The sequence below is a fragment of the Nothoprocta perdicaria genome, unplaced genomic scaffold (genome assembly GCF_003342845.1).
Source record: "Nothoprocta perdicaria isolate Ctin4 unplaced genomic scaffold, notPer1 scaffold_232, whole genome shotgun sequence".
Lineage (NCBI taxonomy): Eukaryota > Metazoa > Chordata > Aves > Tinamiformes > Tinamidae > Nothoprocta > Nothoprocta perdicaria.
In genome coordinates this window covers 507,213-519,212 of record NW_020455458.1, presented here as the reverse complement: position 1 = coordinate 519,212, position 12,000 = coordinate 507,213, and the positions used below count along the sequence as shown (strand labels likewise).

Sequence of the window (12,000 nt, the reverse complement as noted above, 5' to 3'; positions counted from 1 at the left end):
GCCTGATTGCTGGAGTATAGCTCAAGGTGCAGAATATTGTGTTCTGCAAAGTCTGAGCTACCATATGCTAGACAAGTGATAACTTCGGTCAGAATTTAGGAAGTTTCTTGACAAAAGCAAGARCTAGATAAGATTCTTTACATACACGTGCACACAAACATGTGCACACGCACACATATATATATATGCGTGTGTGTGTGTGTATATATATATGTATAAAGTTTATTTTCTCTTYCAGAGGCAGATAAGCAAGAGTCTCCTGTGCTGTGTGATTCCAAGCAGTCCAATCCAGGGCTGCAGCTTTATCGAGCAGCYTTTGAGAAGAATCTGCCCGATATGGCGGAAGCTTTGGCCCACGGAGCTGAAGTGAACTGGGTCAATGTAGAAGAAAACAAAGCAACGCCGCTCATTCAGGCCGTGCGGGGGGTACGTGGTCTGCAGCAGAGCCACTGAAGTGGGGGAGAAGAAAAGCTTCTACAAATAATACAGAGATTCTCTGTCGCAATTCCTTTTGAACTTAMCCAACTATTGAAAGTTCAGGGAATAGTGAAGTTGTCTTTACACAGTTCTCTCAAAAYTCTTCCTGAGCCCTTTTTTTAGGTTACTGTTTTATTTGGGGTTATATAACCCAGCAGTGTGTTAAGATGAGAGGCAGATCCCTTTCATTTTCCTTACTACATGGCACAGTGGTGAGAAGATGGAACAGGATTTCACTCTGTTTCTAGAGATTTGGCACCAAGTTGTTTCTCTGCTTTCATTCCATAGGGCTCTTTGGTTACTTGTGAATTCCTACTGCAGAATGGTGCCAATGTGAACAACAGGGATGTGAAAGGAAGAGGACCCCTGCACCATGCCACAGTTCTAGGACACACTGGGTAAGTCACTGTTACAGAACTTGTAAATGTCCACCTTTGCCCTGGTAGTTAATTTGAGGCTCCTTCAAATCCCCAAATACTTGGACCTTTTAAGATATTTCAGATAATATAGAATTTTCTTAACATTTTTTGATGAACAAGGAAATAATATTTTAAGTCAGCTGCTTTATCTAGCAAGACGCTCCTATAAACACTTAAATGCAGTCTTAGAAATACTGTGGTCTTCTAGTGAAGATATGTGACATGCATTTTAGTTTTTGGAGAATGAGAAGCAGATGGGAGAAATAGGTGGTGAATGAGAACCAGGGCTGTTTCTGGTTACTTCTCCTGTCTCTTGCCCAGTGTATCTCATTTCAAATTGTACTGTGTACAAAATGTATACATTTTGTCTGTTGGAATTCTGAAACTCTTATGTGCCGGCTGCATATAAATGAGAACATAATAATAGGATTCGTGGTGCCAAGGCTCTTTGCCTGTCTGCATCCTTATGAGTGCCACTTGACAGCTTGAGAGTCATGAAGAGGTCAGCTCTGTCATTGTGCTCTCTCTGTATAGATGAATAATGGCAATAGCACAGAAGAAATACAGAATCAGTCTCCACTGGGTGTAACGGACATCAGCTTTTCAGGATCCTATAGGATACACTGATGTATCCTGCTCACTGACTGTCTTCCATAATGGTAAAATGCATGAGAATGGATGAGGTCTTCTGGTTCTGCAGTCTAAGATGACACGGGAAACTAGAAACCTGCTGTTAAATGGTTTAATTCCTCTCTGCCCCAGTRTGATTTGACAATCTGTTCTTCTAATGTGGATTAAATAACTGTAGATTTCTTTTTAATGCAGTGTTAATGCAGCACCACTGACATAGTGCTCCTCTGACCTGCTCAAGAGACTTTAGTGGTTTAAGCTGAACATGCTGCAACCAGTCTGTTTGTTCACTTGCTGTTGTTTTCTTTTGTTGATGTGGAAATTATTCTTCAATGTTTTTTTTAAACAGACAAGTATGTTTATTCCTAAAACGAGGAGCAAACCAGCATGCTACTGATGAAGATGGGAAAGATCCATTGAGTATAGCTGTAGAAGCTGCAAATGCAGATATTGTAACATTGTAAGTCACTTACTTTGTTTTTAACTGGATAACAGGTTTTCCTATTCTGCTTTCAAGTTTAATGTGTAACACATGGCAAAATTCTTTTGCATAGAAACATAGAGAGCAAAAAAAAATGAAGTAGGTGCATTTCAATAGATGACCTCACTAATGAGCTTCAGAAACAAACTGTAGTTTTTGGATTGCACTCCCTTTCACTGCCTTAAACTGTAGTTTTTGGATTGTACTCCCTTTCAGTGCCTTAAACATGACATTCTTCTTTTGTTTTCTAAACCGTAGGTTGCGTTTAGCAAGGATGAATGAAGAAATGCGTGAATCGGAAGGACTGTATGGACAGCCAGGTCAATACTCTACTAATAATCATACTGAGATGCAGTATAAGAAATGTATTCAGGAATTTATCAGTTTACAATTAGATTCCTAGTTTTTGAGCAAAATTTAAAGTAGCTTCATACAAAGTGTTTTTTTATAAACAGCATATACGTGTTAAAGCAACTTGTTGAAATTCATTGTTGTGCTGTCTCAGATTATTCAGAGAACCTAAAAGGCGTATTTAAAAAAACATATCTGTAGTCATGTATGTTAGTACCTGCATTACCGATCTGATTTGTTGTTAGCTCTTTACGTTTTTTTTTCTATTGACATTCCAGTGAAATTCATGCACTGTTAGGATTTACCTGATGTTATTTGATAGCAGCATTTAACCTTGGTTGCTCAGCAACAGTCAAGGAGTTTCTTATTACAGGATATCATATTTTTTTTCCTGTGGACTTTTTAAAAATCAAACATGCCCCAAACTTGCACACTGCATAACAAATATTTAAACAATGCTAGGCAGAAATAGAAATGGATTATTTCTTCAAAATTTATTTTTAATATTTTGTTTATGAAATGAAAAAACTCAAACAATATAAGTACATATGTTTTGTACAAAACTGTCAAGCACTTAACCCAACTGTTACAAGGAAGTAACAAATTCCACTTAATGAATATGTACAACTTACTCTTGGGCACTTGATCCCGATTTATGTTGTGTTCTAATGTGGTATTTATTCAAGCCATTTCTTCTACTATGATATACTTCTAAAGGACTGRTTCCAAACTCATGCAAATATCAATAATGATTCATAGAATCATAGAACCCTTAAGGTTGGAAGGGACCTTTAGAGATCGTCTAGTCCAGCCCCCCAGGATTGTATCCAAGCGGGACCTGAAGATCTCCAGAGAAGGAGATTCCACAGCCTCGATGATTAAGTTTCAGCTAAAAGCGCGTMATAACTGGCAGTAGTGAAACCAAAACTGTCCATTTTCAAGGCTTGATCTTTCATGGTGCTGAGTACTCTTGGCTCGCTACTGAGGAGCCCTTATGTGATTGCCATATATTTATAAAGACTTTTTGCTTATATCCTTTACCAGATTGAGACTGGGATATCCGCAACCTGTAAGGTTGAGTCTCATGCCAATATCTCAGATGAACTCTGTAAAATAAATCAAATTTATGGTATGACAAAGGTTCTCCCAAAGGAGAAGTTTTTCAAATTGATCTTTAAACAAAACTCAAGACATTTGGATTACAGCAAAAGTGCTCTAGACAGCCGTTTGAAGAATTTTTCTGGAGAAGCACCAGATGATTAACAAGCAAATACTGGCTTGTGAGCTTAAATGAAGAGGAATTCCCTCCTCGGAGAGCTGCATACCACAGATCTCAGTCTATTGCCTATTTTTATGACCATTTTGAATGTAATGCTGTTCCCTAATTGTAAAGTGTAATCGATCACTGAACAACTAAAGGTTACAAATACGTTTTTTTAAAGGTTACAATATTACTTTTGACTTTCATTTTCACAAGATAATACTTATTAGTTTCAAGCAGTACCATGCATTTATTTTGAGGGAGGGAGGTATTTTATTTCAAAAGCTCTGTGCTAAAATCATAAAATAATATTCTGAACCATTTTAATCAACATGTCACAARTCTGAAAGTATTAGAAATTAGAAATTGCTTGTGTAGTATGTACAAAAMCCCAAGATTTGTTACTGAAAGTTAMAAGGTTTTATTTCAATTTCATTCATAACAATACAGGCATTATTTACATTAAAAGAAACACAAATGTCTGTTTAGACTGGAGGAGTTGAGGTGTGACAGGGAAGAATATTTCCTTGACGTTTTGTTTAAAAGACTTTTTAGGCACTTCCTGCARACAGGTAGATGAATCAAAAAGCTAGCTGAGACTTGAAATTTAAAATACATTGGTGTGTGCTTTTTTTTTTTTTTTTTAAATCAGTTCGTATTGCATTAGACCCTAGAGACTATAACTGACATGAGGATGGAAGGAGCGAGGCAGGGATCAGAGGAGCTGCTCAAGCGCAGGCTGCAGCGTGGCCCACACGGCTCCCTGCGTCTTCTGGAGCTCTGGGCTGCTCCCCTCCAGTCCTGACTTGAAGTTTCTTTAAAAGTTGGAGTTAATGTGTGAGAGGCATTGCAGGATGGCCGCTTAAAATGGCAAGYGTAAGCACAAAGCCCCTCTGCTGTCATGGCCTGAACTATCTTTAGCTGGTTAGCAAGAAGGGCAGTTGCCTGTCAAAATATCTTCATTCTCCTTATTTTATCACTCCTCTATGCTGAAATTACAATTTTAGAAGAAAAAATAAGGATTTTTGGAGATGACTRTATGCTAGGTGGAAGCTCTTCAAGGGTAAATATTGATACAAGTTTGTTATCATTGGGGTAAAGCTACCTGCATCCTTATCTACTTCAAAATGCTGTTGATGAACTACTAGTAGTGTGACTAATGGCATTAGCACTTCTGATTTAAAGGTACCCCGTGGGTTTGAGCTGTTGAGGGAATGTATATATTGCTTTGCCAGCTGCAGTGTGTCTTCCAACGTAATCTCAGAAAGATGGGAGCTAGCTGAAAGGAGCGTGTTGGAAAAAATGTGCATTTCTGGTGGCTGAAGCCATATGCACCATGGTACTATTTCTTGTGTRGACTTGAGCGCTCACCTTCTGGTGCTACAGGATGTCTGCTAACTATYTGATATGACTATTGCTACTCTTTCCTCCTATCTCTTCTTGAATGTATAACTTGTGCCTTTTAAGTTAACTCTGGTGTTAAATGGTAAAGCAGTGCTATAGTATTTTTGTATATAAAAACTGCACTTTAGGGAAAACCTTGCTCAGAAAGCAAATTTCCAGAAGTAAACTTTAAGATTTTAAAATAGGGTTTACAGTATTAAGTATTTTAAGGCAGCATTACAGGCAAGGGGCACTTTATTTAATATTTTTGTATGTAATATTTTTGTTATCATCATATAGCCAAAAACAGAGCCACAAATGTATGTTGTAGAAATAACTTTTTTCTATCAAGTTTATTTGAAAGAGCCAAATATAACAACTTGAACTATGGTACTAGTTCACCAGTGGAACCCATTTTTGTATTATGAGCCTAACTGCTTCCATTAGATAGGTTTGATTCTGGTTTGTGCTTTACACGGCTGCTTTGAATGTTCACAACTTTTCACTCTGTGCTTATCTCCCAGTTCAAGCAATTATTGGAAGTTATGATAGCGTTGTGTGTGCCTGTTTCATCTCAAGAGCATACCTGAAAGTGAACCTGAGAACCAAAAGGAAAATTCAATAGAAGAAAGGTTCAAGTAGTGTAGTTTTCAGTGTATTTATCTACTAAAAACTGGGAAGAATTCCATGTTAAATATATATTTTTAATATAAACCATGTTGAACACTTTCAGAAAGTCAATTATTATTTCTGAAAGTGTTTGCAGATGAGTGTGGTCTTATCTCCAATACCTGAAAAAGATACCAGTTTTGGTACTGGAAATGTACATAAAAATGCTGAATAATTAAATTATTWTGGAAAAAATTTTCAGTACATTTTTTATTATCTTTTTAATTTCAGTGAACATTTTATTAAAAGGCTTAAGCAGTGCAATTTAGTTTCTGTACCACTCTATTGGAAAAAAATCTTTATTATACCCAACATAATCTTTATTATACCAAACATATGTGATGGGAGAGAACTTTGTGTTGGTTCCTTTGTCAGTATTAATCAAACTGTCAGCAAGGAGCAGGAGAGCAGCTTTATTCTTGGGAACAAGACAATCACATTTAGACGGCTGCATTTTTCCTAATTGGATGGCGAAGTGTGTATTATGTATTTACTGCCCCTTAAAGTCAGTGCAGTGTAATTAATGTTTTAAAACAAAGCCTGCACTCGAGGCTCAAAGTGCAGGTTTGGGCAGCCGAGTGGAATCAGATGCTCGTGTCCGTGCTGGAATGGAGAGCAGTGAGGGTGATTCAGAAGCTCATCGCTCCTGGCTGCGCTTTCCCTGTGGAGAAGGGTCCATGGGAAGGAAACGGGCCTGGGGAGGGATCTATGGTCGTGGCCACGCTTTGCTTTAATGYAGAGCGAAACATAAAGGCAGGAAATGTGAAAATGTTTACGAAATCGTCACTGTGTTATGGGGAAAACTAGCAGATATAACGAATGTCCAGAAATGTGTGTAAAAAAAAAAAAAAAAAAATTGTATCTGCTAAAGTAGCAGACAAAAATGATTTGTAAATGTTAATTTCCCCATTATATATTGTTACTTTCTTATGCTATTGTCTGCTAACTGCTGCGTTCATGGAGAGTTGTATTGTAAGATTTCTGCCCCCTGCCTCAAGTAAATCCGTATTTATGTTGTAATTCCACTGTCACGAAGAGAGCCCTGCTCAGCTCTTCCTTTCAAGAAAGAGTATTTTATTCTTTAATAGCTAATAAACTTTTTTCTTTTACATTGCTTTAAACTGCTTGCATTTCCTTTCTAACTTTGACCTTTCCTCTGTGTGGCTGCCTTTGAGGTACTGTCAGGTATAGTTTGGCTTTGTTTAATTTGCTCCTCCAGAACGTGCATGCAATCAAACACTCTGAGTCCCCATCAGCACCATTCCATCTGTACGCAGTCCTTGTTTGAATGCAAGTGTTATTAAGTAATTGGTAGCACATCGAGGCATTTGTGCTGAGATGTTTGATGTTAACCATCACAAGTGTTTGAAACTGATTTTTTTTTTTTTCTTCTCTCCCTGTCTAGGAGATGAAATTTATCAGGACATTTTTCGTGACTTTTCTCAAATGGCGTCAAATAATCCAGAGAAGCTAAACCGTTTCCAGCAGGCAGACTCTCCGAAGTCTTAGGTTGTCAAGAAGGACAAGAATCAAACCCCATCCTTCTCTTACAGTGCAAGTTTTTTTGTCCTTTTTTTTTTTAAGAATGATTTATAAGCATTTTCCTAGATATTTAATAGTTTGAATAAAGTGACCACTCCAGTGTAGCTTTAGACTGTGGTAGCTGGGGAAATAAATGTATTCTGGGGAAATGTTGCTCTGCAGTACATATACCTCAGCAGTTCAAAATGCTTAAAGAGAAGTGACAAAATGATTAGATGGCCTTTGCTAGTGAGTATTTACTGCTGTCATCAGTCTCACTGTTGCCATAAAGAACATGCCCCTGGCCAGGAAATCTTCTTTTTATTTCTCAGTCTGTTTGAAAGGGAAACTGGATAGTGACTTACTGATTTGTCTTTTGATTTGTGAGCCCCTTATAAGATCTTATTCCCACTGATAGACTGTTAATAACTAGACATAGTAACTTAAGCTCTTCTGCAAGCTCTGTTTTAGTGCAACCTTGAACACCAGGCTGGCCTTTATGCTCGTGACTGCGGGTCAGTCACAATAGGTATATACCTGGAAGGACCAAATTTCTAAGAGCAGTGTATTTTCCTTTTTTAATTTCTTGCTGTGAAGAGAGTTTTCTTTCAGATGAGCATATGGAGCCTTTCATGAAAAAGTAAGTTTGATCCTGCTGGACCCCTCGTCCACTATCTTGACTTCAACATTACAAACTTGAGACCTAAAAGTAGACATTGAGCCAAAGGACACTTAATGCAGAATTGTCAGGCGGAGGCTGTGTCACCTTTTCCCTTTGCTGTTCTGAGTATTAGCCCAAAGCCAGCTATATCTAAAAGCACTCGTGTAATGCAGACATCTTAAATTTAGGCCAGCTGACTCTTTATATCACAGCATGTATAATATAATCCGCAATACTGTATATACTATAATCTGCAATACTGTATATACATACTTATTCTCTAAGGTGTGCAGGAAAAAAAGAGGAATTTGCTAAGTAACAAGTGAACTTAGTCCCTAGCAGTCCTCACCCTGAGGACAGCAACCCAGGATTTTTCAGTAAGCTCCATTCTGCAGACTTGCATGCGTAAACGATGTCTGCAGAGATGTGCTCATGTATGAGGATCCTTAATACCTACATAATAATCTCCCAAAGCTCCAAGCCAGTGGATGCAATTCTCTATACTCTATTTGTTTTGAAAATGTAGGGATAATTTTTAGGTAAAGTAAAATCAATGTGAATTTTTTTTTTACATAGTCCTTATTAACCATAGCAGTAAGCTACCCTGCTGTTTAAGTGTATTTGGGAAATGAGCTATCATTTTTCTCAAGCTGACTTAGCCAAAATGGATTTTTGTAAATTGTGGTAAAATTAAACTTTCTAGCATGGTATTTGWAACAAAGTATTTTATGTATTTATCATTTTGCAGCAAATGTATAACAACACACGAAATATGGATGACTCTTGATGCTGAATTAATGGCATTTTAGAAGTATTTTGATAAATACTTTTTCCAAGTAGAAGCATCTATAAAACAGCTTTGCTTTGTATATGGTATAATTATGCTGAGAAAAGCTGTTTCTGCCCATTTAAAAAGTGCATTTATTTTGAATATTAAGAAACTTAATCTCATCTGTAAGCAATAGCTTCTAATAAGCTGTTTTTAAATAGCTGTCTATGAAATGTATCTGATTTGTGAGTCCTGATGTGTAGTACTTAAGAGCAGTAGATCTTTAATTAGTCCATCGTAGGAAACAGAATCCCCAGTGTACAGATGGGACAATGTAAGATATGGCTATGTATAGCATAGACTTTAAATATATGGTGTTTTCTAAAGATTCATGTCTTCTGTACCTATGTGACAGGCAATATACACGGCGAGTGGCTGTAATGTAAAGCTTAATGGCATAATCACCGTCCTGCGGTGCTCGTGGGAACGCGGATCCGGCCTCCGTGTCGGAGGGCCCTGGCGGGGAGCCCCATCCCAGCGCTGCTGCTCCCCTCGCAGGTCCTCCTTGTGCTCCCGGCCCCGTGGGAGCAGAGCCAGCTGGGGCTGTTCGTGCTCGGTGCCCTGCGCCTCGTGTGCACGTCGCTGCTCTGCCCAGGAGCGACCRCGGCGGCTCTGCTCCCCTCCAGCCCCCAGGCTCCTTCCCTGCTCCTTTAGGTACGCTGAGAAATGCATCTGCTTAAAGCACGTTTCAGATCGATGTGGCACGTGTGTTAGCGTGTTCCTCATCAGCAAAAGTGAATATGCCATTAAGTTATGAAATGCACTGAGGGTTTATTTCTCCTGGACGTGGGCAACCTCAGGGCTCCAGGGCCTCCATCCTCTGCAGGCCTCCGTCGTAAGCACGTGTCCCAGTCTGTGCAAAGGTTGGGAGTTGCCAGGCGAGTTCTAGATCCAGTTCTAGTGTTCTGCTGAGTAGTACTAGGAAACTTCTGCTTTTATTACAATATGAATCTGAAGATAACTTGAAATCTAGGTAGTAAAGCTCTGCCCTGTGTTAACCTCATCTTGTACCATGTAGCAGGTCGTGGGAAGCTTCAATTCCAATTCGGGTTTCTCCAGAAGTATGAAATATAATAGCTCACAGTCAGTGGGATGCAAAACAATAATGAGCATTCATAGGGATTTTCAATAATTTTACCATATAAGCCACAAAAGGATTTTATGTTCCTCTTCGTCAGGGCTAGATAAAGTGTTCCAAAAGTCTCTTGGAACGACAAATGTGTAAGAGCTCAACATATATTCTAACCTCTTCATTTCAGAGATATAGTTTACTTAGGTTGCATGTTGAGTTGTTGTCTCATTACAGGTCTATACTGTTTTGATCGTTTGATTAGGTTTCCCATTTTATGGAATGATTCCCTGTTTTCTGTTGGTACTGTGCATATAAACATTTCTGAATTATCTTACTGAATAATGCCATTGAATTGTATTTGACATGTGGAAATTCTGTCCCATTCCAAGTCCAAGTGACATGGTAGTCTGTAGAAGTCTTGCTTCACTTTCAYGAGCTGTTTATCAATACGTTGTAGATCTTACCTCCTTCCCTCCCTATCTTCCTTACCTCCCTTCTACTGATCAGGATAAAATCCAGCAAGTCATCAAAATCAGTGGCAGCTCTTGCACTATTTTTGGAGGCTTTGCACCTTTATAACATTACTGTGTTAAAGGATGCTGTATTAWTACTGCATTTTCCACTCCTTAGGTTTCTCTATTTAACCTGTATATGTGCAGAGCTTGAACACCTGTAGCAAAGGGAGCAGCCCTTCTGCCTGCTGCCAGCATAATCCTCTGTGCAAAAGGAATTTTCTCCTATTTTGCGTTAGTATGTCAGTGCTCAGCAGGTTATTATCAGGGCTCTTTGAAAGTGCAAAAACTTACGGAGAAAAAGGTGAGAAACTTGGGTAAGCAGCAGCCTGGCTGATCTCCATGGCTGCAGAAAAGCACCACAGTCCTGTTCTAAAGCGTGCCTGTTACCTCTGCATTTTAATAATGCAAAATCTCCAACTGGCACAGCGACGAGGAAAGGACCATCTCATGGAATTAAAGCATTTATTTACGAATTATGTTAAAATAYGAGGGGAGCACTATTTTTTATATAATGAAATTGCTCAAGTTAATTATTGATGTATGGAGTATTCAGGAAGTCAGTTTAGGAAGGGAAAAGGAGCCTGTCCTTGGCACAGCTGGGCTGCCCTGGGGCCTCATGTCCCTGCGCTCTGCCTGCCCGAGGCAGCCGCCCCCCTTGGATCCATCCCGCTCACTTTGCCTGGCTCGCTCCCCTTCCCGGGGAAGAGGAGGACCGGGGCGCGAACAGCCTGCGCCCTTCTGTGTTCCCATCCCTGAGTTCCCATGTTTTGATGGAAATTGCTGAGAAATCTTGGCTTCCTCACGCTGCCCTGTCTGTTYGGAACCCCCGATGTTTTCTCCATGCTCCTGCCTGTGTCTCGGCCGTCTCCCTGGACAGCCTCAAKGCGGGAGCCCCTGTGTGCGGATGGAGGCTGCAGCTCCTGGCCCTCCGCCTCGGATGTCGCTCGTCCTTGTGGAGGAGGACGGACCCTCCGTCCCCTGCGTCGCCGCGCGCCTGTACAGTGTGTAAGGACTGTAAATACTGGACTCCATTAAACCTTTGGACCTTCCCTGCGCTCTGCTAGTGCTCAACTCCTGCGAGGGGGCGGGGCCTGGGCTAAGGCGGGTCCTCAGGGGGCGGGGCTTTGTACGTCTCGGGGCGGTCTGGAGATGATTGGGGCGGGGCTTCGTGGAGCATAAAGGCTTTTTGCGGGAGGGGGCGGGGCCTTTATGCAACGAAGAGGCGGTCTCGAGGTGAGGAGGCGGGGCTTTGAGGATGAGGGGGCGGTCCCTCCGGGAGGGGGTGGGACTTTGACTTGTGAAGGGGCGGATCCGCGGAGAGGGCGTGGCCTTCTGGTCATGCATTCCGAGGGGGCGGGGCCTTGTTCTGCGAGGCGCGGTCCGTGCGGGGGGCGTGGCCTTGCACGGGGGGGCGGTCCCTGCGGCGCGGGGGCGTGGCCGCGGGCAGCATGGCGGCGGCGCGCGGGGGCGCGCGGCGGCGGTAGCGGCGCATGGCGCGGCCGGGCTGGCTGCGCTCGCAGCCCTGCGCGCTGGCGCTGCCCGCGGAGCGCGCGCTGCACCTGCTGCTCATGTTCAGCAAGGCGGAGCGCAACGCGGCGCTGCGCGCCAAGGGCCAGGCCGCGCTGCGCTCCCTGCTGCGCCACGGCCGCTTCGCGCGCGGCGACGCGCTGCGCCTGCACCTCGTCACCGAGCGCGCCGCCAGGGACGTCGCCGAGCGGCTGCTGCGCGACG

The 12,000-nt window shown here is 41.6% G+C and overlaps 2 protein-coding genes across 2 annotated transcripts in view; both read left to right on the top strand.

Annotated features, from left to right (window-relative positions):
* ACAP2 (ArfGAP with coiled-coil, ankyrin repeat and PH domains 2) overlaps window positions 1–10,571 on the top strand; it is a gene marked incomplete at its 5' end in the record, with an annotated part of 41,328 nt that extends 30,757 nt beyond the window's left edge. The window contains 5 exons of the mRNA XM_026039550.1: window positions 239–426; window positions 766–875; window positions 1,876–1,986; window positions 2,266–2,327; window positions 7,077–10,571. Of these exons, the coding sequence (XP_025895335.1) occupies window positions 239–426; window positions 766–875; window positions 1,876–1,986; window positions 2,266–2,327; window positions 7,077–7,180 (575 nt within the window). The remainder of the gene's footprint in view (window positions 1–238; window positions 427–765; window positions 876–1,875; window positions 1,987–2,265; window positions 2,328–7,076) is intronic.
* A 1,188-nt stretch (window positions 10,572–11,759) lies between these two features.
* XXYLT1 (xyloside xylosyltransferase 1) overlaps window positions 11,760–12,000 on the top strand; it is a 38,230-nt gene continuing 37,989 nt past the window's right edge. The window contains exon 1 of the mRNA XM_026039549.1: window positions 11,760–11,975. Coding sequence (XP_025895334.1) covers window positions 11,760–11,975 — 216 coding nt within the window. The remainder of the gene's footprint in view (window positions 11,976–12,000) is intronic.